The sequence below is a fragment of the Halictus rubicundus genome, chromosome 2 (assembly GCF_050948215.1).
Source record: "Halictus rubicundus isolate RS-2024b chromosome 2, iyHalRubi1_principal, whole genome shotgun sequence".
Lineage (NCBI taxonomy): Eukaryota > Metazoa > Arthropoda > Insecta > Hymenoptera > Halictidae > Halictus > Halictus rubicundus.
In genome coordinates this window covers 22,339,185-22,364,415 of record NC_135150.1, presented here as the reverse complement: position 1 = coordinate 22,364,415, position 25,231 = coordinate 22,339,185, and the positions used below count along the sequence as shown (strand labels likewise).

At 35.8% G+C, this 25,231-nt stretch overlaps 1 protein-coding gene across 2 annotated transcripts; it reads left to right on the top strand.

Annotated features, from left to right (window-relative positions):
• The first annotated feature begins 2,309 nt into the window (after positions 1-2,309).
• Positions 2,310-17,806, top strand: Oatp33ea (Organic anion transporting polypeptide 33Ea). Of its 2 annotated transcripts, none has more exons than XM_076805970.1 (8): positions 2,310-2,505; positions 5,259-5,447; positions 10,193-10,618; positions 11,668-11,918; positions 12,995-13,265; positions 14,376-14,571; positions 15,881-16,485; positions 17,253-17,806. In XM_076805970.1, exons 2-8 carry the CDS (start codon positions 5,267-5,269, stop codon positions 17,423-17,425), a joined length of 2,103 nt encoding a protein of 700 aa, XP_076662085.1. In that variant the 5' UTR covers positions 2,310-2,505; positions 5,259-5,266; the 3' UTR covers positions 17,426-17,806. The 2 variants fall into 2 exon arrangements, with proteins under 2 accessions (XP_076662085.1, XP_076662084.1); XM_076805969.1 differs by having other exon boundaries at positions 5,254-5,447.
• The last annotated feature ends 7,425 nt before the right edge of the window (positions 17,807-25,231 follow it).

Here is a 25,231-nt window from a genome sequence, read left to right as displayed (position 1 = left end):
AATTTTGGTGGCAAATTCAAAGCATTTTGCTTACTGGGTACTACTTCAAATGTCTTAGTAAGATATACTAATAGATGAGGTATGTGTACCGGTTCAAAATTATAACAGTAGATGAAATATACTAGTTCAAAAGTATATTAGTTCAAATATTCTTGTAATCTCATAAAGGTAAAGATAAAAGATCAATTTAAATTAATATAATAGAGAAGGAGGTGGTGATGTTTCCTCCCAGTTTTATATTTCTTACTAAAATATGATTCATAACTGAAATCCATGTGAATTTTTGCTTAAAATGTAGGTAAACTAAATGGTTACATGTGATAAAAGATAGAAGTGAAAGAAAAATAATTTCATTGAGTTTAATATGTACTGTAAAACTAAGTAATTTTTTAACCTCTTACAAAAGTAAGGGTAAATATGATCGCCTAACAAAAATCGTACAAAATTAGTGTTTTCGGTAACATTTCGACTTTTCTCTTATGCAAAAATCTCGCGCGTATTCTTCTTTCTCAATGAATTTGTATTTCTCCGTGTTGGTCTACTGAATAACGTGTTCCAAAAAATATGCATTTATATTAAGAAAATAGGAGGCCACATTGCCACCTCTTCGTCTAATAAATTAAATTATCCATTCTTCTTCTGTTGACATTAATTAAATTGCATGTAAAATATTTCTTGTATGAGAGAAATACATGTTCCAATGGTATATTTTAAAATAATGATTCGCTGGTTGCACGGTGCATTTAAACTAAGCTGCACCGTATGAACTTCCTTTTTGCTTGTGCAACAGAACAGGCGCTCTGTCGCGGCGATGGAACTCGATCTTGTCGTTTTTCATGGCTAAAGATAATCCTAATGGCCTTGTGGAATGGGACGCTGGGCGTCGCGGCGGATTGCAAAAACTAGCGAGGGAGAAACCGCCCTGGACGCCTAAGTCAGCGATAGAGCAAAAATAACCAGTCACGCCTTCTAGTGAAATAACTCAGCGATTTGACTACCTTCGCAAGCCTCCATAGATTTATCACTCTTTCAGGCTGTGTCGGTTTCAACCGATTTAGCTGCGGCCGGCGACATCTTTCAAAATTTTCCGAAATGGCTCTAAAAGATACTTGAAATTTGAGTTCCACGAATTTGATTATAAATCACCGCATTTCAACGTGGATATTTTACTAATTTCTAATAAAAAGTTTCACGTTCATAATGTTTGTATGAATTCAATTTGCTTGTCCTTAGTTGCTGATACAAGTTCAACAAATACTTTGATGTAAAATCAAAATATTGTAACTTGTTCCCCGTTCATAAGTAAATTTATTTTCATTTAATCAAATATTTCATTGAAATCAAATAATATTTTTTCAAATAAAATAATAAATAATTTCACCTCAAGAGGAGGTTATTGAAGTAAATAAATTAATTATTAAATTAAGATATGCTAATAAATAATTTCACCTCAAGAGGAAGTTATTGAAGTAACTAAATTAGTTATTAAATTTAGATATGCTAACAAGAAATTTCACCTCAAGAGCAGGTTATTGAAGTAACTAAATTAATTATTAAGTTTAGATATGCTAATTTTTGTAGTTTAATGATTAAAGTTTAGCTGCATATGCTTTTAAAGTTGTTGCTGAATTTTTGTAGCCAAATAGGACAATATGAATATGTTCTTTCAATCTTTGTCCTTCTATGGTATAAAACCTAATTAATAGACTGCGGATTTAACGAATTTATGGCAAAAATGAGAGTGGAATACGAAACAGTGGAAATATCAGAACAATTAACGTGTGCTGTTATATTGTTTTCCATCTAATAAAATTATTAGGAGAAGAAATACACTTTTATTTTATATTACATGAAGATCAGCAGGTCCACTAATTAAAGTAAGCTTATTTTAAACAGAAAAATGTCAGTAGTAATCAGGGTTGGACACTTTCCAAGTTAATTGTCTTAACGATTATTTTTTCAAATAATTTATTTCGATATTGCCCAAGTGTGGAGTCAATCAAGTGTTTGATTGATCGAGCACTTGATCAATCAAAATGACAGTGCATAATTCTATAAAATTCTTACTTGGAAAGCCTAAGTACAGCGTAATTGTTAAAAATAATGAAGAACATCGAATGTAGGCTGGTTGGAAAGTTAGCACGGACCGGAACCAATCGTGATACCTTCTGAATCGCGGTTCGCCAGTCATTGTGCGCGTAAATGATAAGATGTCAGCACCAGTGCTCCATTGATAATGCGTCCTCAGAATGATGCCCCCGCTTATCATTCGGTTTGATGGAGAAATAGTAGGGGAGCATTGCCATTGACACAAGAGCGAGGCTCAGTTATCTCGCGTATATTCACGTAAACTAGAGCGCGCTCATAGGCGCTTAGTGGTTTTTGAGTTTCTGCGAGGGAGGTCACGAGAGCCAGGGGGAGACTCAAAGGATCGCGATCCAAAAAGGACTCGCGACCTGGAAGTCCTTCCTAAGTCCATGCAGAAGCACGTGGCCTAACGTCAAGGTGAGACCAATGGAATTCTCGCGTGTTTTACCTTACACCGACGACGACACACAGACTCCACCGCATATTTTTTTTCTCCAAACGTCATCTCCTCTTCGAATCGCCTATTTTCATCGCGACATCGCCTCAAGAACCACACAAGAAGTAGTACACGTTAATCCCACAATTATTCCAGCATAGCTTGAACAAATTATTGATTTTTAGATTCTTTCTACGAATAAAACTGCAAAATGTTAATGACATTACCTTTGGTATTAACACCTTAATTAGCTCATTTTCGTTGTAATTTTTATACGAGTGAGATGCATTTTAATGGTGTTATTTTTTTGTATTAATAGCTTATTTGGTGCATTTTCGTTTCGATTTCGGTACGGGTGGAATGCTAATCGTTTTATCCTAAGTTTTTGGAACTATTCAATTTTATTATCATATGTGGTTGCTAACAGAATATACATTGCAAGTGAAATGATAGATTGTTGAAGTAGCAAGTTTGCATTGTAAGTTTATATCGTAATGTTCTTACTCAATAGATTATAAAAGTTAGGCTTAATTTGTACGTTCCGGCATTTACGTATCCTGTTATAGATAAAACAATAACGCTATAAAAATAGTTATACAGTGCTTACTACTAAGAGAGAGAGAGAGTGGTTGCAATCGTCGATTTTCAGTGCAAAAGAGTTGCAGTTTCGACGACAATTGTTAATAATATTTTATAAATGTCCCAAAAGTTTGTAACATTTTTACAAGAGCATTTTTCATCCCTTTGTTTTCCATTTAGAAAAATGAAAATTGCTGGAGATTGATTTTACTAGAGCTACCAATTTTTGGTAGCAGAGTTTCGGGCGATTTAAGTTTAATTATGAAATTGGTTGTGTAAAAAAGAAAAATTTGCGCGGAGAAATGCCTCTCGCTGGTTACTGGTAGCCAAAAGCCGACTTTTCTCGGTTGAGAAAGCTTATCGCGAAGCTTATGCTTAGGTCCGCAATTCTTAGAGTGCTTCTTGTAACACGACGTGGCGGAAGTAACAATCGACTGGAACTCCGTATTAATGCAGTCTCCGAACGTCACAACGAAATCTATACCCCGTTAAATTGCAATTGCGTAATCATCTCAGGTGCCCGTGGTGCACACGACAATTACGTTCGTGACCATTCGTAAATAAATCCATTACACTGGCCGTGTTCGACTGCTTACTTCACGGGAATTACGCGAAATGAAACCGTTTCTTTCGTGTCATGTTCGAACCAGATTTTCCGAACCACTTAATTCGTCTTCTGCGGCAAATTTGCGCGAGTATCGCGAATCTCTGACGCTTTCGTTTTGAGAAGAAAAAAAAAGAAAAGAAAGTCACTCGTGGATGCTTAGAATTTAGTTTCGAAGGAGGGTGGAAAAAACCGCGCGATCATTTGCTTTTGTTTGTTGCGTTCGCGTTCGTGTTTCAAGCGGCCCGAATCGTTTCAGTTTCTATTAAATCGGTTAATTCCTAACGATCAAAGTTCCGCGCAGGGCCCGTTTAGTAATCTCACTGTTAAACACAATAATCCATGCATCGACGGTATCTGAATTAATCAGATAAACTGTCGATGATTGGATACGTCTTGTGAGCCTCTTATCTAACTGCTTTTAGTCTATACATTTTCCCTGGAAACAATACATCGTTCAAATTGATGGATATCCTTGGATATCCTTGTTTTTTCATCACGTGGGAGTTGTTATTTGGAATTCATTTCAGTGAATTCTTATCCAAAATCAGTCGTTAACGAAGTGATCTTAGCGGGAGAAATAATTTTGATTATTTCGAAGAAAAATAATGTACATTCGATGTACACTATTCAGTGACGTCTTAATTTCTCGAAAAAAATCACGAATTTATGTGCATCAATAAATCAGAATTTTTATTCTTGTACAGAAATTATGTCCCTGTGTAATAATTACTTAACCGCTTGCGTATAAGATCTATAACTGATTATGATACCCCAGAACACAAGAAAACTCATTGTAGGCTTATCAACAAACATTTCTATTCGCTTCATTTATCTCCTACTGTCAGACTGGAATTAGATAATTTAATCTCTGTACGGTGGTTCTTTTTTCAACAAACAAATCGACGGTACTCCGTAGGAGAAATTGTTAGACGCTCATGATAATAATTTTTACGTGTTTGAAAAAGAGGTGTCGATTTCTAGAAATATTGCATTAAGCAGATTGCTGAATTGTTTATGCTATTAGCAAAACGATGACAATTTATATTAAAAGGAGACGGTGGATAAAAGTTTTGGCTGTCCCAATAGAATTCTACGACACTGCGCGAAGAAATATCGCAGAAAGAAGTTAATCTAATTGACATAATCGCAGACTCCTTAGCTTTTTATTTATTTGAGCTGTATCGAAATCTGTGTTTGACATGACAGTTAAACTTGCAAGTTGTACATGATACAACTCATTGTCAGAGGTGATCTATAATCAGTGATAATTATACTGCGGATTTTATGCATTTATGATAAAAATACAGTATGAAAATACAGGTATAGTGAAATGAAAAATTGTTAGAATTTAAAAATATTGTCATATTATTTTCAACTTGTTGGACGTGTTAAGAAATGGAGATAAATTGCTATTTTACTCCGGTTTGTTACGATCGAGGGAGAATATTTTTGTTGTGTATAAAGATAGTGATAATTTTGCGAAAATAGCAACAATTATGAATTGCCTGGGACATGTAAAGTAACAAGTACGTAAATTCTGTAGTACAGTTGGAGGGATGACCAAAGATTGTGGAATTTGCGGGATTTATCCCCGATGGCTGCGAGATCGTGCCACCTCGAGAAATTTCATCGCTGTGTACGGCCTTCTCGGCACCGTACAGGCGATGGCTTTCATTTACATCGTTGTCACCCTCACCACGTTGGAAAAGAGGTTCAAAATACCTAGTCGCACAACGGGTATGTATTTTTTTAAATACTCCAATTCACCCCTTACCCGTGTAGTTCAATTTTCAAATTGAACCTGCGTCGGGTCATAAAAATTTGTCGATATTTTTTAGAATTATTATTGGATATTTTTTAGAATTTTTCCATTTTTCATTTCGCCCTCGTTTTAAGATATTCCAAGATGTCTAAAATCTACAAATACGTTTTCACTTTATACGTATCCTTATAACAGTACATCTGCTAAAGTAAAAGCAATTGTTATTTCTTTACAACGTACGAGTGCACTCGTTATAAACCAATATGTAGATGCGAGTATTAATAGAGTGCAAACGTTAGGTAATTATGTTTACACGAGCACATACAAATTTATGTAAAGACATCAGAATGGAAGATTCATAAAATTGTTTATTAAAAATCATAGTTTTATTAAACTTTATTGCACTTTCGAGGCTTCAAAGCAGAAAACTCTTAACTTTTTATTTCAAATGCGAAGAAATCTACGCTAACAAAAGGGACTCGTATAACGCAGTTGTAAAGTAAATTATTTTGCTTCCAGTGTGACGGATACATTAATCAGATTAAAAAGATAAATTCTTATATAATTTATCTATTTCTCAATACCTTTATCTTGTAGTGTAGATATGTTTGTTTTTGAGAATTCACATCTATACAAAATGACCTATATGTACGTATTATAGAAAACTAATAAAGATACCACTCATAATGATGCTAGTATAACGTACGTTAGTGTTAATCACCCAAGCTATTGTTGACATATGTAATTTTGTTTGTGAGAATTCTTTCTATTACACAATAAAATCTATATTAAAACTCTTTTTATTACACAATTTATCATAACGCAATAAAAAAGACCGCGATACCAAGAATAACAGTTATTAATACAAACGCTCATTAAACTAACACACAATTGACATTGATTAATAAATATAAATCGTTAATCTATATTTGCACATGTTTAAATTTCAGTCTTCAAGTTCTGTGTGTATCAAAATTCCATGGCAAACATGGCACATACATTATAAATTATAAATTTATTAATAAACAAATTGTACATGCAAGTGTATTTCCCAGAACGAAATTAAACAGGTTTAAAAATATTAGTGACATGACTTCAACGAATTGTTTTCAGCAACGCTTACAGAAGAGCCATATCGACAAAACTACCACTAATTATTTATTTATTTATTATTGCCTCAAACCAAGCGGTTTATTTAGCAAGTGAAGTCATACAACAAAATACATAAAATTGTAATTACATAATATATTTTCTTTTTGTAATACATTTCCAACTAACTGCTATATTGTAAACGTATCTATAAGCTCTCGAAGTGTTCTTATAATATCGACTGTAAGATACCATCTTCTGGATTAAAATTATTCGAACAATCGAGACTGATACGGTGCGAATCTGATCGATGGATCCCGTTGAAAAGTGTCGAGTTTCGGTCGGTGTCGTTGTATTTTCGCGAAAAGTAACGTCGAAACCCGGTAGTCAAACGTCGCTGCACAGTGTACACGCATTGAAGCGCTCGCGCTTGTATTCGCAACACGCGTGCACCGTGCATGGTCGGCCCCGAGCAAAGATAATCGCGTGTCGGTGTGCGTTCGTCTAGTAGGTAAGTAGTGTGTCGCAATCATAGAAGTGAGAAATCTGTCGTTAGAGCAACGAGCGCTGAACACGCATTGCGAAGACACACGGATATGCATTTATACGAGTTTATTGTTAGTCACAATATACGCCAAGGGTACGTACACGAAATACTTTTCGCGATGTCGCGGGTCTCGCGTTCGACCCCCTTTCACGAGCAAACGTAACGGGATCTATAGATCGCGGATCTTGACACTACTAGGCTATTCCCTTATTCAAATTTTTCTTCACAATTTCCGAAAATATTCGACGAGAAGTATGATATGGAATTAGGGTATGTATATTGATGGGACAATTCAATTTTACTAACTCGAACTTTTTGTTTTTGCATGATTTCTTTAGGAAACTTATGCCAACATATCCGTGACATTTTTCTGATTAAAATGAGTCCACACTCGACATACTTTGGAGTATAGTTGCTTGTGTAATTGACGATTTAGTGGAACCTCGATTATCCGAACTGGCGACGAATTCTCTATTATCGTAAAGCGATCTATGTAAAACATGATTCATTGTACAAATCAATATAGATCTATTGTACAGTATCTGGCACTGTACGAGCAACTGTAAAATGTACCTGTTGTATTATTAATGAATTCGGATAATCGAGGTTGTATCGTATCGTGGACTATACAACTAAATATGATCCAGGTTGCATTGTGTTTGCAGTCATTTCAATCAGGAAGACTGTCACAGATATGTCCGTAGGGTTGAATAAAAAAACAAGGTTTGACACTGAAATATGCAACACAATTTTAGAACAAGATTAAAGAAACGTGTCACAAATTATGGTCGGATTCTGAGTTTCGACAGAGATTTTATTTTATTTGACTGATTAAAGAAACATTAATTTCCATGTTAAGAGATCTGTGAGATTAAAAATTGAATAATAACTGCATTAATTTTTATTGTACATTTACAAGTACATTTACGAGTACAGCGAATAAAAATGAATTTTATATCCAATTTCTTCAAAAGTATGTTCTTGAACGTGACATTAACTATTTCAGTATATGAGAATAGTATTTGCTACAAAATTTTCTTTTTATCCTCCCGAAGCACAATTTCAAAATAGAATTTCTAGAACGTTCATTTGAAGATATCACTAATAATGTTTGTTCAAGAAAATTTTATGAAAATAAAAGCCTTAATCAATTAAAATGACACGCTGCAAAAGTGATATAGACGCAATAAAAGATAATTATAAATGTAAACAATTGATATGCGTCGATTTTTTTTCATCGGCACGTGTACATTTTTCCCGTTATTATGGGGTAAAAAAAAAGATACAACATGATAATCAACAATAAGAAATCAAAATTGGATGTTATTCTTTAAGCTGTTTTCACGGAATATTTGCTAATGTCGCGCGATATCGTGTCATCACAGTTTACTTGAAAACACAAATTCCTTTGTTGTCATTCCGTTTGATGAAAACTTGGAATTCTTGGAACGGTTCCGCGAGCAAGAGATCGATCGGCGCTCGATTGTTTACCATTAAATAATACGCGGATGTTGCGTATGCTGATATATTATTCGCCTGTACACGCAATCTTCTAAAACGTTAATTACGCGCTATAGCAGTCGCGTGAGAAATCGATACAATCCGGCGTTCGCGGTTTTACGTGGCCGATGTTATTGCGTTCGCTGATCGATCGATGTATCTGCATTGGTTCATTGTAATTCGATATCGGCATTAAATGATGCGATTTTTTTAGCTGCAAAGGACACTTCGATCTTACCGGATTGTCCTGCTTTTTATTCTGTCAAATGTTACATCACCGCGTTCCCATCGACGATAAAGAAGCAATGGCACATCTGGCACACACATTTGTTTCATTCTTTGTATTAGGATTGTGTAAATTCTTTCGCTTTTTGTTTTTTTTTTTAAATTAATCTTATTAATCATATCGCTTTCTGTATATTAGGTTAATGATTATTTAGCTGTGTGTTTTAGGAATAACTCTCCTAATAAATTTTGTTGATTATATTGCTTCGTATATATGTATTATTTGAAAATGTCAAATTCAGTCATTTTCGTCTTACCTCTTCAAACGTACTGCCAGTCGATTGTTGAGATTCTTCCGATTAAAAAGAGTCCAAATACAACGTAAATGGGACTATTTTTATAGAAATTGAGGTAAATAACAAGATTAAGGGCACGCGTAAAGCTACGTCCACACTGAAGCAACATCGAGCAACTTTTCGTCGCCGTTTGTGCCTCCTTTTTCTTTCATTGGACAAAAGCGGCGATTTTTTCAAGATACATGCAACGTCAACTAAAAGTTGCTCGTTATAGCTTCAATGTGGACGTAGCTTAAGATTACTATGTATGACATCTAAAAAAATAGATCGATTTACATCGTGTTCGTACTCATTTTAATCGGAAGAATCTCAACAACCCACTGGCACCGTATTTGAAGAGGTAAGACGAACATTACTGAATTCAAATTTGTTTATTATGCGTTTAGTGTTTATGCTCACGGCAGCCCCTTGAACTGACAAACCTCCATGCTCGACGGACTGCATCTATCTCCCATTCGCTCACTATATCTATTCTCTTACTTTGTCGAGGTGCGCTCGAGCCGACCCCTCGAAGAGAAACGCTACCCTGTAATGCAAGAATTTGACTTCCGGATCACAAACTTTGCAAAGGGTATAGTCAGATAAGGGTGGGGGGTCAAAGGTGCCCCTAAATCAAGTAGATCTTTCTACATATCATTCGATAGACCTTTCTTCATACCTAACTCCTACCGCAACTGTGGTTATAGGGTAGTACCATTCTACCGAGTTTTTCGGATTAGGAAAATGTGTTTAAAAAAATTGAAAATTTTCCAAAATCCGAAGAAAGGCTCGAGGAAGTTTTATACCCAAGATTTACAAAAAAGGTGAATTTAATCTGTGAAAGGGTGAATTTGATTTGCAAAAGGGTTAATTTGGAGTAAATCAACATTTATTACGGAGTAAAATTACATTGCTATAATACACTTAAGCGTTCTGTGTTGAAGATAAGCATGGGTCTCGTATTAGGAGAGGTCTTTTGTTAGGGTACTGTACCCTGATATAGCAATATGAATTGTGTTTTCAGGACTGATTCTGTCTGGCAACGAGATCTCGCAGATTTTGTCATTGATACTGACCTATTACGGCGGCTCGGGACATCGTCCAAGATGGATCGCGATCGGCGTCGGTCTCAGCGCGTTCTCTTGCCTCGTTCTCGCGCTTCCACATTTCTTGTTCGGGCCCGGAAGGGACGCGATGGCCTTGACGAAGGAACACCTCGATCGGACATTACTAAATACCACCACGATCCCCGAGGACCTGGCGATTTGTCCACGAGTCGTCAAACCGCAGCTCTGCGACGAGGAGAGCATGCTCGACGTCAGCATTCTTCCGCGGCTTCTGGTCTTCCTCTCGCAATTCATCCTCGGAATTGGCACCACTCTATATTACGGCCTTGGACAGACGTATTTGGACGATAATACTGAGAAGAAAAATACTCCCATGCTTTTAGGTAATTATTCGGCACGTTCGATTGGAGGCTGACACGCATTACCACAAAAATCGCCATAAGAACAGAATTTGAAAAGTACCCAAATAGAAAGTACCCAACCCGTGCTGTGACATAGATCGTGAAGGGCTACTATTTTCTTGTGACCGCGTCGACCGCGCCTGATAAAAATAATGACTCCATAGTTTTCAGTTGATCAGATTAATTTTCGTACGGTACACATAAGCGCAACAGTATCCAAAGCGTTTTGTCTCTTTAATCATCGTGCTTTTATTCATCAAAGTCAATGACTGAAAGGATTTTGAAGATGTCGATATGAAGTACACATGTAGCAATATGTACACATAACAGATTTTTATCGGATTCAATTGTCGTTATAATGTATAAATACCTTTGTTCTCAAAAATAACTTCTATCTTATCAATAATTGTAGATATCTGATTTTCATTTTTTCTTTCCATCACGCTCTAGGATAAGCGGCTGATGTCACATGCAAGGAATGTGAATGAAATTGCATTTATTGGCGTAAATATTGATATGCTAGAGTACACATTGCAACAGACACATCAAATTGAAAAAGTATATGCAGAAAATTCAAATTTTTTATTTATCGTTCAAAAGTAGTCTAATATACGACATTAATATACAAATAACATTAGTATACTTATTACGCTTTAAGTAAAAGATTTTACAGTCATAGTTACAAACATTCATTTTACATTTTATCAAAGTAGCTTCATTTATACATGTTCCTCTGCAGTACATTTTTATATTTTTTCACATTCTATAAAAATAATTTCATTTATACATTTTCCTTCACATTAATATAATTATTAATTTAATTTTGATATTTTTATGCTAGTATCATTTTATCACGAGACAGAATATTTCATAATATTTAATCAAACTAAATTCTGTTGTTTGAGAATCATTTTCTGGCTTCAGTACTCACAGTATATTTTGTACAGTGTTCTATATTTTAATATTAACACTTAACAATAAAACGTGTATGCAGAGGATTGTATTATGATTCGTATTCAAATATTTCGCAGGTTTTACATTCGCTCTTCGAACAGTTGGCCCAGCCATAGGATTTTTACTGGGCTACGGTTGCCTCAGCCTGTACATTGATCCCAGTTTGCATCCTGTGATCACGAAAAACGATCCAAGATGGTTGGGCGCTTGGTGGCTAGGCTGGATTATCCTTGGTGCCACGATGGGCATGTTCTCGATTTTAATCGCCATGTTCCCTCGAGATCTGCCGAAACCAAAGACCACTGCTGCAATTGACACTGCCAAGCTGGTGAGAGCAAGATGTTCTATTGATATTAACATCAAAAAATTAAAATCTTGTAGAATATTCCTCTATTATTTTCATTCATAAAAGGTCTGAGAAACTACAAAATTATCATAAAAGAATATGTTTAAATAATTTCAGTTTTTGTTGTGCAAACTTATTCTACTAAAGGCATTCTAATAAAATCAATTATAATGGGAATCGCTTCGATTATTCAATACAAATATTCTCTCATAAAAGGTTGAGCAGTAATCGATCATAAATCTTTATCCATTCGTGTTATTTCGTTTAAACATACGGAAACGTGTATATAAACAAATATTAATGTCTATGTTTATTTTATTTTTTCTATAAGGAAATTTCTAGTCAACAAAAGAAATTCTTTCCTTTTCTTTATTATTTATGAAACTATTTTACGTATTATTTATACATATGCAGGGTGTCCCAAAAATGTTGTACTTCCTTGAAAAGGGTGATTCCTGAGGTTATTATAATAATTTTTTTCTTTGCTTTGTAAAAGAGTTATTGACGATAATAGGGGACAAATCAGAGCTGAGTTATAGCAGGCGGATTCCGGCTGAACTAATGCCAATGTCACGCTCAGCGGGTCGTATCGCCTAATCGGAATCCACCTGCTGTAACCGTTCTCTGATTGGTCCTTGTTTTTCGTCAATATCTCCTTAACAAAGCCGTGGAGAAGATTTTTGCAAAGGAAAAAGTTAATTCAAATGAGCTCAGGAATCACCCTTTTCAAGGAGCTACAACATTTTTGGCACACTCTGTATAAAATCTTTTCACACAAAGATATCATATAAACTGAAGTAGTTCTAGAATCTTCGTGCAATATTTTATTTTATACTGTTTTTAATCGTTTTTACCTTTTCCGACTGCATCTACTCATTTTTGGAATAAATGCATAAAATTCGAAGTCTGGTAATTACCTTCCATTTCTCGCTGGTAACGAGGGACAAAAGGAAACAAGTGACGAAAGTCATCGCGTTCGCGGTGACAAATAAACTTGAAGCTAAAATCATTAGAGTTTCTGTGATGCAATTGTACAAGCTGTTTTCTGTATGCTGTAGGATGGTAGTATACCATTAAAGTTACACCTAACCGCGCAAGAGCAGTACATGCCGCCGATGGAGCCGCGGAAGTCACTCGAGACCGAATACATTCCAACTATACGGGAATTTCCGACAGCGATGAAAAGATTGTTGACAAACTGGCTGTTAACGTTCAACAACCTGAGCGGGGTGTTCTACGTGTTAGGCGCGTCGTCTTACATTACCTTTTTGGCTAAGTACCTCGAGGTTCAGTATAGCAAGTCTGCGGCTGGGGGCACTGTCATTGCTGGTAAGACTTTCATAGCAATCACTGACAGATACTAACATTACTACTATCATATGCTTAGCAAATAAAGGTCTTTTACGAAAGATCAAAATACATAGTTGTCTTTTGTTTTTCAAAGTATTCTGTTCAAAGTATGTCTCATTTTTCGAAGATATCCGAGACCATAGAATTTTTAGAGGATGTGATGTTATCCTTAACCTGTTATCCAAATACCTATGGTGGCAATCGTAGTAACTCGTAAACTAATATTTTGTAAAGTCTGTGTATTTGTAAAATTAATTTATTGATTTTATTAGCCTGGATTCTTAACCCTGGGATAAAAGATTAAAAATTATGCAAAGGTTTAGTTAATCAGCTAATGTTTGCTAATACTTTCTATGCTTAATTTATGGACGATTAAGGAGTTCAAAAATATATTTAAAAAATAGAATTTTAAGTAATTATTACTATGAAGCACTAAATTTACCAACGCATTTTTCCATAAGAATAAAATGAGAATTTTTGTATATTAGGGTTCTAATCAATATAATAGGTGTATAAATTAATTTTTAGCTCTTTTTTTCTTGAATCTGTTGTTTATTTGAAAATAGTTAGCATACATTCTACTCTCCAAAATAATTTTCTTGGTTTCCCTATGTATTTATTCCATTTTATCTTACAAGTAATTAATAAATTTCAATACGGCCTGCAAAAAGTTTGAGTTTAGGATAAATTAATTCTGTGGATCATGAATTAATTTGTTCACCTAACAATTTTCTAACAGGTAGAAATTTCTAATACAAGCAGGTTGTTTATGTTTACAAAGCCAATTAAAAAATGATTCTATCAAATAACAACAAAATCAAGATTCAATCCTTGTGTAGGCTACCAGGTATCCATTTACTACATTTCTTTCAACAACTATTTAACGTTCTTTAAAAAATATTACAAAACCGCCGTCCATTCTTTTAAATATTAAAATTTTTAAATTATGTACACGTTTTGGCTGCCCACACAACGGTTAAAATATTAAATATTGGAATAAAGGAGTAAATAGATTCAGTGTATACGTGAACGTTATTTAAATTGACATTGAATAAGGGGACGGCGATTAACGTGTTTCTGTGTGTCAAGGTCCTATATCGCTGGTCGGTATGGTGCTAGGATTTCTATTCTCTGGAATGGTAATTAGCAGATTCAAGCCCGGCCCTAGGCCGTTGCTCGCATGGAACGTGTTTGTTGGTGTCTGCTTTGTCGCTGGTCAAATACTTTTCATTTTCCTTGGTTGCGCAGACGTTGACGTCAGAGGCCTCGATTTTGACACTATGCAGTGAGTACGTTTTCGTATTTACCGCGACTAGTGTCTGACAATTTCAAATTACCATTTTCATAATTACAATGATCGAATAAAATCAGTAGAATTCATCTAGACTCTTTGTTTACGAAAAAGTAGCTTTCAACAGGTTGGCTGCCAAACCATCATCCCCAAAAATCCACAAAATCAAAGTGATTTAGATAAACAACATCGAAATATCACAGTCAATTTTATTGCAATGATTACTTCTTGTATTTTTTAAAAGGGAAGAGGGATTGCGTCAATTATATCTGACCGACACGGCAACCAACGTGTTAATAATACAGTAAAGTCTTGATCAAAACCGAACGGAGCTGTACGATCTTAGTCAGTTCACCTACCCCCCTCCACTGGATGACATATCCCGCGAGGGGTCAAGAAGCTCGAGCTGTCTCGGTTGAAGAAGTTGCCCGGCTCTGCTCTACACGATATATGTCGGAGCACGGACCCGAGAATCAAGCTTAGATCAAGATTTTACTGTATGCTTATAAAGGACTAATCTGATTATACAGACTGCCATGCATCACATAATAAAAATGTAAACAATTTACAATATTCATTTTGTTTAAGGTTATTTGTAAACGATCGATTAGAAGCATATCTTCTTTCACTTGTTAATAAACAAAATAAGAGAAATATTTGTCTCACCGATTAAAAGATTAAGCGATCTATATCACGATTCATTGCCCAACCCAGTAACAATTTATTCTAGCACCTTAATTAGTTAACTGTGCTAGCACCCAGGCACTTATGTTCCACTGAGAAGTTCGGATAATCGAGGCTCTACTCTATCATGGATTGTTCAATCCTTAATAACATATTTGTGACATTTTTAATTGATATTGATTAAAACGATACGCGACACGACACCATTTAGGTCGTATTTACCTGTTTTATTCAGTGGAAAGTGCGTGTTCGGATAATAGAACAATCACTTATATAGTTACAGTGCCAGATAAAACCTCTTTGAATAGCTCGTTGTACATGAATCGCTTTAGATTGTTTACACGTGAAACGCGTTATCCGATCAGTTCGGATAATCGAGGTTCTACTGTATCGTGAACTAAATCAGCGGATATAATCAAAATTGGGTCGTGTTTGGAGTCATATTAACGAGAAAACTGTCACAAATACGTTGGGAAAAGTTCCACAAATAAACAATGAAACACAAAAATGTATTATCTCTTTCTACGTTCCACGCTAGTGGCAAGAGATCAAGAAACAGCGTCTGTACACGATAAAAGTTTTCGGTCCCGAGTGATGACTCAGCGTGTCATTGTTTCAGGATGAACCTGACATCGAGTTGCAACGTCGGTTGCAACTGCGAAGGCGTCAAGTATTCTCCGGTTTGCCACGAGGCGTCGAGGACGACATTTTTCTCAGCTTGTCACGCTGGTTGCCGGGCGATAATAAGCGACAAAGAGTTCGGGAATTGCAGCTGCCTGTTATCGGCGGATCCGTTGAATTTCGAAGACCAGTTCGATTATACCACCGACAGCAAATGGCTCGTGCTCAATCAGCCAGTCTACATGAACGATCCTTACAGCCTCGACTTTGACAAAGTCAGAGCTGGACCGTGCACCAGCGATTGCAGTCACCCGTACCTTCTGTTCATGGTCTTCACCTGCATCATACAGACGCTGGCGTGTTCCGGGAAGATTGGTAACGTCCTGGTGAATTATCGAAGCGTCGACAAGAAGGACAAAAGCTTTGCGCAGGGTATCACCCTGATGACGATTTCTTTGTTCGCGTTGATACCGGGTCCAATTATCTACGGAGTCATCATCGATTCCACTTGCTTGATCTGGGAAGAGTCCTGCGGGACTAGGGGGAACTGCTGGTTCCATCATAGACGGAACTTCAGATATCTGGTTAACATCACGTCCGCGGGTAAGTGTTGCCGAGGCTTTTTATGCGGAATAAAAATCTAGTCTGCATTCATTGCAAAATACTGGATCTACGTATACATTTATTTCTTTTCTTGACCCTGCAACGGTCTCTCGTAACCCCAACAAAATATCTGTGCATTTATTTTCGTTAATGTATCGCACAATAATTGTAAATATCAAGTTTCTTTAACTTTTTTAGAACAATCGGATTATTTAATCTAAAATGGTATACAGTGATTTCTCTATATATGTCGCCAAAACTGGATGATAAACGTCACGGAATTATCCCCACTACCGCGGGGTATACCCCGCGAGGGACCAGGAAACTCGTGAGGCCTCGGACGCCGAGGAGTGTAAACATAACTTGGCTCGAGTATGTCTCCTGGACGATACACGACGCTGGCAAGACCCGTGTTGTTGACATATATCGAGAGTTCACTGTACTTGAAAGTATCTTCGTATCTTCGTATGTTCGTATATAAAGTATCGAAAGTTATCGTAGTTTAAATAGTGACAATTTCTCGAGAATCGAAAATTTAGTGTTCGAATAGTTTTTGGATTTAGTGTACATATCCTTGACAGGAAAAATACCGCGTTACCAGTGACGTCTATCAACTATGATTTATAAATGTATATATTTATAAATTATCTCTCCCCTACAATCGAATGATAGTTTAAGATCTATGCCAATTTTTGCTCTCGACTGTATGCAGTAGCGTACGCATGCTGCGATTAAGACGTCTTGTTCAACTTGAAATAATTTTTCAGGCTTCTCGACGATAGGAGTGCTGTTCGATGCGGCTGTCTGTTACCTCGGGAAAGATTTGGATCTTTACGGGGCCGAGGATGTCGACAAACGTCGCGATTTTATTAAGGACGATTCCGCGCAGTCGATCGTTGACGGCGAAAAGAAGAAAGAGATAAACGGAAATGTAAATTAGAGAAAGCGAGAACGCGTCCGTCTGTAACTATTATAGCTCGAAACCGCTGGGATATTCCGAGATATTAGAGAGACGCAATGAGGCTCGAGTTTCAGATCGGATGGGAACTGCACGAGAACCGTTTGGGTACCTGAGTTTTAGAACCTTCCATGACCGTGAACCGAATCGAGAGAAGAGTGCAAACAGGAACGATGATGTTTCAAGTACATTCCGCATATTACTCTGTCTAATTGTTAAATAATGGTGTTACGTAACCAAGGAACCAGTCATTATCGAACGAAATATGCTTTACATTCCAAATATTTGCAACATTTGTACAACTTGTACAGCGTTACTCCTGCCTGTTTGTAAATAAAAGATGAATTTTTAACAAATTTACAACGATTTGTATCATGTTTCTGCGAACTATTGAATTTTATGGTGCGCTAAAAATCTTTACAAACATATCACAATTATATATTTTAGAAGTATAGGAATTGTTGAGAATTTATATACGAATTGTTCGTACTAATATACTATTATTACTATTATTATGTACAGTAAATTCTTGCGAGTATCTAAAGTATTTGTAGGAAGATTGAAAATCGCATTTACAAGAATTTTACAACTGGTTCAGTATTTTCATGGATGTAGGACGTATACCTATATTTTACAAATAACTTTGAAATAAGTGAATTTGAACGCCAAATTGTGCATTGTAGTCCAATATTTACAATATCTAATGATACATGAAAAAAAATGTTGGAAGTCGTTTGGTACGATAGGATCCACTTGTGATAATATACAGAGTGCCCTAAAAAATGTAACTTTCATAACTTTCTTATTTTTCTTTTTTTTCGGGGTGTCGTTAATTGGTAATAATGAATCGACCAACATTCAAACTGTGCATACATTTTTTGGGACACCCTGCATAAGCTTTCTCAGATTTTTTCTGGTGTATTTGATTACGTATATGATTTTACAAAAAGAGTCAAATGTTACGTCATTTTATATTAAATCGTATCTTCTTTAGTTTCTTAGATATTCGACTATGATAATTGTTCAAGCGTTATAACGTGTTTAAAAAAATGTGTTTTAAAAAATTGTTTTTTTTTTGTTCTTCCAACAAAATTAACAGATATACAAATGTAATGTGCAATTTTATGTTCGAACTTTTTAAAGTCCAAATGTTATAAAATGGTGACGTTACTCGTTTGTTTCTTTTAAAACCTCACTTCCAGGGACATCGACGGCCAGCCGCCATTATCGCAAAGGACCGGAACATCTGGAGTGACAAATTCTGGTTACCATGAACTTTCAAAATTTTCAAATGTCAATGGTCCAGCGTAATTTCCATCATTTATTCATAGGTTTATTCAATAACACGATAAGTTACCTAAGAAATGGCAAAAAGTGATAGAACAGGACAGAAAAATATGTTATTGAATAAATCTATAAATAAATATCTCAATTTTACCATGAATTTCAATTTAAAAGCGCTACGAACTTTCGTTCCGAACCCAATATATTGTTTAATATTAGACACTGAGTGCCTTCATACTGATTTCCACGATTTCCTCAACCTTAAGCATTTGAAGACCTGAACGTTCAATTTAATACGTCCCCAATTAATGTTAAAAAATTACAATGGTACTTTTTCGTATTTCTTTCGTACTTTTCTCATAATAAAATTGTTGGTTCTTGTTGACCTGAGGTGCCAACTGGCGTTTTTCATTTTTCGATCGTTGTTGACCGGAGACGCGGATTGGTGCCATTTTTCGAACGTTGTTAACGGGAGATGCCAATTGGTACCTTTCATTTTCAGGTGTCGATGGCCTGCGACGTTAAACGGCATCTTACGTATCCTAATTTTCTACGGCGATGGTAAAAATCAATGAGCACGGTTCATTTCATTCTATTCGGTCAAGAATGTGCTTTCCCTTCAACGGCGGAGCCTGGATCCATTTTGACCGGGAGTATCAAAATCGTCATTTAATTACTCGGTTTCTAGCGACTAAATGGAATGAGCAGCTGTTATATTAGGACCAACAAGCAGGCTGATGTGTCTACAAGAAGTACCACTAAAAATATGTTTTAAAACAATTGACGAACAAAGCAGTAAACGGTCCTAAACAAACACTGCACTATTATGAAAGAGAGACAAAACAACGGAGGATCGATCTTGTCTTAAGTTTCGTTACACGATAGACGAAGGGGTCTAACATTGCGGGATGGTTCCGCCCAAATCCCCCGCAAATAGGGTGTAATGCCCACAGGGAAGAAAGGGGTTTCGCTCGGGGGGAACGACGAGAAGAGAAACGGGGAGGAAAAAAAAAGGAGAAAGTATACTTAAATCGGCCGATCGACAGTTCCGGCTGATTCTCTCGGTCGAGCAAAGGAGAAAGAACGCGTAGGAAATGGGGTAGGGTCTTAAGGGTTGTTTTCAGTCCTCCGAGTCCCGAAATTCTGGAGGGGTGGGGGGTTGACGCGGCCGCGGAGGCCTCCGGTAGTCAAGGGATTACAAACCCGCGAGCCCGAAAGTAAAAAGGGAGTTTTTGTTTGAGAGCCTTTTAATTTTTAAGCCCGGCTAGACTAGTAATGAATTCGACGACGTTCTCATGACGTCAGGACAGCCTCTATCGATCGCATCCTCAGACGCGCTGTGCCGGAGGATGCGCTTTGGCATTACCAGAGGATTAAGTGCCCTGCCTTATTCCTCCGTAAATAAAGAAAAATCACGGCCGGCGATCACCGAGTGTCTACCAACACCCCCGCATCTTCAGGGTTTGCTAGGCTCCTGGTATTCGTGTCCTCTGAGCAGCAGGAGTGTGGTCTTCAACGATTTCCTCGATTCTTAGACACCTTGAACCCGTAACAATCCAATTATAGTAGAACCCCGACTTTCGAATTGCAACCCCCTCCCGCACAAGCTTTTTCTTGCGCTGAATGCGAGTATGACTTTTTGCAGAAACCTATCGAGATATTTGGGAAAAGTTTTGTTACTAGCGCATTGAATTCCTATGATTATTACATATTATTATTTCTGTATTAGTAATTGGACGATTGGTGCTTATGTAAATTCAAATATTTATGTGTTCTCTGGAAAAAAGTGGTGCACTTATTTTTTAATATACCTCTTCCTGCCGAATCACTTATTTTAAACGCTTGAACACACTATAAATAAAGAATTCTTTTTATGTGCACATTAAGTCCTAGCAGAATGCCATCTCATGTTAATCTTCTTATTACTTCTCGTGTACTACGAATTGAAGTTCAGTGAATTCGGATATTAAGTCCATTCCATGGCTAAGCAGTGGCATAACTAAATAACTAAGATGGTGGATGCGGAACTTTTGGACAATATAGTAAATACTCTTGAACGATTCATGAATTGTGCTTGGGATCTTAGTCTCGATAAATCCTACGATTACTTCGAACTTCTATGTTTATCGCATAAAACGTATTAAACAGCAATATATGTATAGGCTGCCCCAGTACATATCGATGGTACAACCGTAGAACGGGTGATTATAGATGAGAAAATAAATCAAAATTGGGAATCTTCTTTTCATTTAAGACTTTGAAGAAAATCGACTTTCAAAATTCGCAAAGTTCACGCGTTTAGTAAAAAGTAGAACCGGTAGGTTGTACACAGACACGTCGGACGATTTCTATTCGATAACACTTGTGTTCGTCGAAATTTCAAATTCGATTTTCTTGAAAACGAGGCGTCAAGTAAAAAGAACTTTATTTCATATTTTCGACTTATTTTCTTCGGTAAAATCACTCCACGGCTGTACCGTCAATATTGGGCACCCTGTATACTGCTAAAGAACCTTAAAGTAAATAGATAGCGCTCTACAAGAAAAAGCGTCATAATTAACATACATTATACGAAAGTCGATCTATAAATAACACATAATTCAGTGTTCTAATATTTTCGGAGATAACTGTATGTTCTCTATTCTATAAATCACAGTATTTTGCGAATTAATGTGAATGCAGCTGTTGTTCGACATTTTTATACATACCCATATTTCTATATTAACATTGGCAATTGTTACATGTACAAAATATAATAATCTTATACAAAATACATTTTATATTAAAAAGTCAATGCGCCATATTGTATTATACACTAAATTTAATTTGTACTGAAAAACCTATGACTACATTAATTCTACAAATTGTTCCTTAAACCGCGTAATTATCGTAATTATATAAGAAGTGCAACATTTTTGGGACACCCTGTATATATAAATTGCATATCTTTATGCAAAATAAAAATTTGCCAAATCCATTGCAAAAAACAGAAGATAGACGAAAATACATTCATTCGTTCCACAATTTTAATAAACCAAAAGTAATATTTTTATATTGTTCTAATGTCTTTATAGTTTTGCATCTCATTCACTCTTTACCGTCATAATTGCATAAAAGTCTACTTTCATCTGTTCATCGAATATAATTGAACTTGCATGAACTCTATTCTTGAAAACAATTGATAAAGCAACGTTGCCTTTTACACACTGAATAAAACACAGCTGTTTCGAACGACCGTGCAATTTGTTGAAACAACAGACCGCATAATCAACGAGTTTGCATCACGATTAACATCATGAACTTCTATTTTGTTGTGCGAGAGATCCAAAAACAGGAAGTAGGTTGCATTCCGCATGCTTTCATACAGCCTGACCGTTGAAGACGTCGCGCGAGCGTTCAGGTCAGCTTCGCATTACGAAATTTTGTCGTTGTGTGTACAGAGTACATTGTACATGACCCTGACCCATCTTTCATATAGACCTCATCAACGTCTTCTAAGTTGCGGTACAGTCTGATCTAGACTATTATCGGCAATGCGCGTCGAAGAAGGATGGAAGCGTGAGACATGGATGACCGGAAGTGACCGGTTTCAACCGCATCTTTCTGCTATTTTTGACCGTCGTTACTTGCTGGATATCGACTGCCATTGTTTAACAATGGAAACTGGTTTTTATTTGACTATCCTCGTTCACACGACGAATCCAGACCATTTAATATTATTATTAATTAAACGGCCTACATATTATAATTACTCTGTATATTATTCTGCATTTGTTGACTGTGTAAAATAAGTCACACAATCGAATACTTATCATATTATGGAATGTTTATTTTCAGAAGATTTTTACTTTATTTAATTTAGAACTTTTTTTTTAAAGGATATATGGCACTGAGCTCTCGAATTTTTTTTTTTAAACATTTAATCTTGCATAATATCTGTAGTCCGATTATGAGATTTAGAGATGAGATAATAATGATAAAAATATTGTTTATAAATTAATCAATGTAAAGACTCGGACAAGTTCGCTTATAATAATTGGTAAACAGTTTCAATTATCGTGGTTGCAGCAAAAAGAACAGAATACGGAGGAGAACATGAGGATGATAATTTAACAGTTTGTAAAGTAAAGGACAAGGTTCTTTCAAGATTATAGTGTGCTTCTATTATACTTGACCCTGGAACGTGTCCCATAGTTGTTTCTCCTGCTCATTGACCATCTTGGATTGTGTGAAATTTAGTAGTTTTTTTAAAAATTTTTTTTGCAACTATCAAGAATATAAAAAATATTTTACATGCATATCAGTGTAACACCCAATATTCGATTTCTAGATAAAATTAGGAAATGTCACATTATATTTAAAATTTGTTATATGTACCCGGATACTTATTTGTGAATTAATTACTGAGTAATCAATTTGTACAATTTCGAGTTCCTTAATCTGTTCACACATTTGGACATAACTGTGTATTATTTTAATCACAAATAGACAATAGACGATTTCACGTATTTTCATAAGTTCTATTTGAATTTTAATATGATAGTATTTTGAAATGAAGAAACGTGAACGCATTTTGATCGGATAAAATAAAAGTGGCTGTAAGAATATGACGAAACCGGCGAATCCTAGCGTCGAGTCTCGACGAATAAAAGGCCATTCGCCCTCGAGAAAAACGGCGATTAGCATTAGCTGTGAGTAATAATAATGATTCTAATCCAACTCGTCCGGCCTTGATTCTTCTATTCTACGAATGCTGCGTAATTTAGCGAAGCAAGTGGGCTGTAGCGTTCAGCGCGCCTAACGAAAGGGCCTAGCCGAATAAGATGGTCAAAACTGCCCTTAGACGTTTTTCAATAATTAATGAACCATTCGAAAGCTGACCAAGAAAAACCTCTCTGAGCCAAATTTCAACCCCCTATCTTGCTCGTGAGGGTAGTTACAGGGTAAATTAGATTTTGAGCTTTTCCGTGCATTTTCCGCACTCTGATGCTTCCCAAAATTCTGAAAAAAATGTGACATATTTTGGACCCTAAGGCGGATTTTTGAGAATTTTTTCCGATTTTTTGGATGCAAACTGTGGTCGTAAAAAATGAAAAACCTCAAAAAAATCGGAAAAATGCAGGTTTCTCAAAAATATGAAAACATGCTATTGAGCTGTTTAGTGCCCCCATAAAGTACCATAACAGGCAGTGTCCTCAATTTTTTTTAGATTTTTTCTTGTGGGCACTTTTTGTCCAGACAAGAAAAACCGAATTTTTTCGACGTTTCTGCTATTAGGAGGAAAGTTACACTTGTTGATTTTATAGCAAGTATATATTAAGTCATTTTTAACGTTATTACATTGAAACAAGTAAGTGTTTGACCTCAGAAATATGTTTTAAGAGAAAAATATATTCTATTTCGTGCGATATATACCAGAATGTTCGCAACGTTTACAACGTCGCCGGTTGGCCGAGCAGTCAAGGTGTCGGACTACGGAGCGGAAACGCTGGGTTCGAATCCCGTCAAGGGTAAAGTTTTTTTTCCATACATCATCTTTATTTTTTCAATTTTTTATTACATGGTTTATTCATGTGATTTTTAAAATATTTTTTTAATGTTTTAAAAATATTTAAGAAACATTTTTGAGTAAAATATATGTAAATATAGTTTTAGAGTATCTATCACTTCCTCGATTCTCTAATTGTATATGATCTTCATTACGGTCCTCTCTAACATTCTTAATATTAAAATTCATTAATCTGGTTTCTAAGCCTTGCGTCTTCATAAATTAGGGAGGAAATGAGAAGAATTCTGAATAAATAACGCGCAGCAAAGTATTGGTTTTTGTCAAATTGAAAGAAAAGGGCTACATACTACCACTATTTTTAAAGTGAGGTATCAGGTACAAATAAGCCTTAGCCATTCCTCTTTATTGTAACGTACATGAGGATGTATTTCCGTTTATAGTTACTTGATTGAAAACCATATTGAAGAGGGGAGACTTTTGTATTGTCAACAGAGGTTTTCGAGATGTTACATCTCATTTAACAGGTCTTGGTTTCAGAGTTCTCATGCCTGCTTTAAAAGGTAATCGTTCTCAACTTTCGACGAAAGAGTCGAATTATTCCTGAAAAGTCACGAAAATTCATTGGGTTGTAGAGGCAATGTATAGTATACAAGGTCAAAAGTACCAGCTTCTACACAAACAAGTAGACAACGAAACCTTTCCAAAAATTGGATATAATTGGAACTGCAAAACGACTCCATTTCAAACAGTATCCTCGGTAGATACTCTGGATTTTCCGGAAATGACAGAAGTAGATTTAAAAATTCTTTTGACGGAATCTTACCAATTTTCGCAAGCAATTTCTAATCTGGCGGAAATCGTGGACGAACACAATAATATAAATATTAATTTATTGCCTAATCCAAGAAAATAATATCATTAAATTCGAAGTCAAATCGGAGTAATATAAATAAAAGTTAGTTAAAAATGTTACCTCAATATTTTTTAAAAACATT

Coding starts and splice junctions, on each gene's coding strand:
- Oatp33ea (XM_076805970.1), top strand. CDS start 5,267: ATGACCAAAGATTGTGGAATTTGCGGGATTTATCCCCGATGGCTGCGA. Junction 5,448..10,192: donor AATACCTAGTCGCACAACGG/GTATGTATTTTT, acceptor TTGTGTTTTCAG/GACTGATTCTGTCTGGCAAC. Junction 10,619..11,667: donor AAATACTCCCATGCTTTTAG/GTAATTATTCGG, acceptor AATATTTCGCAG/GTTTTACATTCGCTCTTCGA.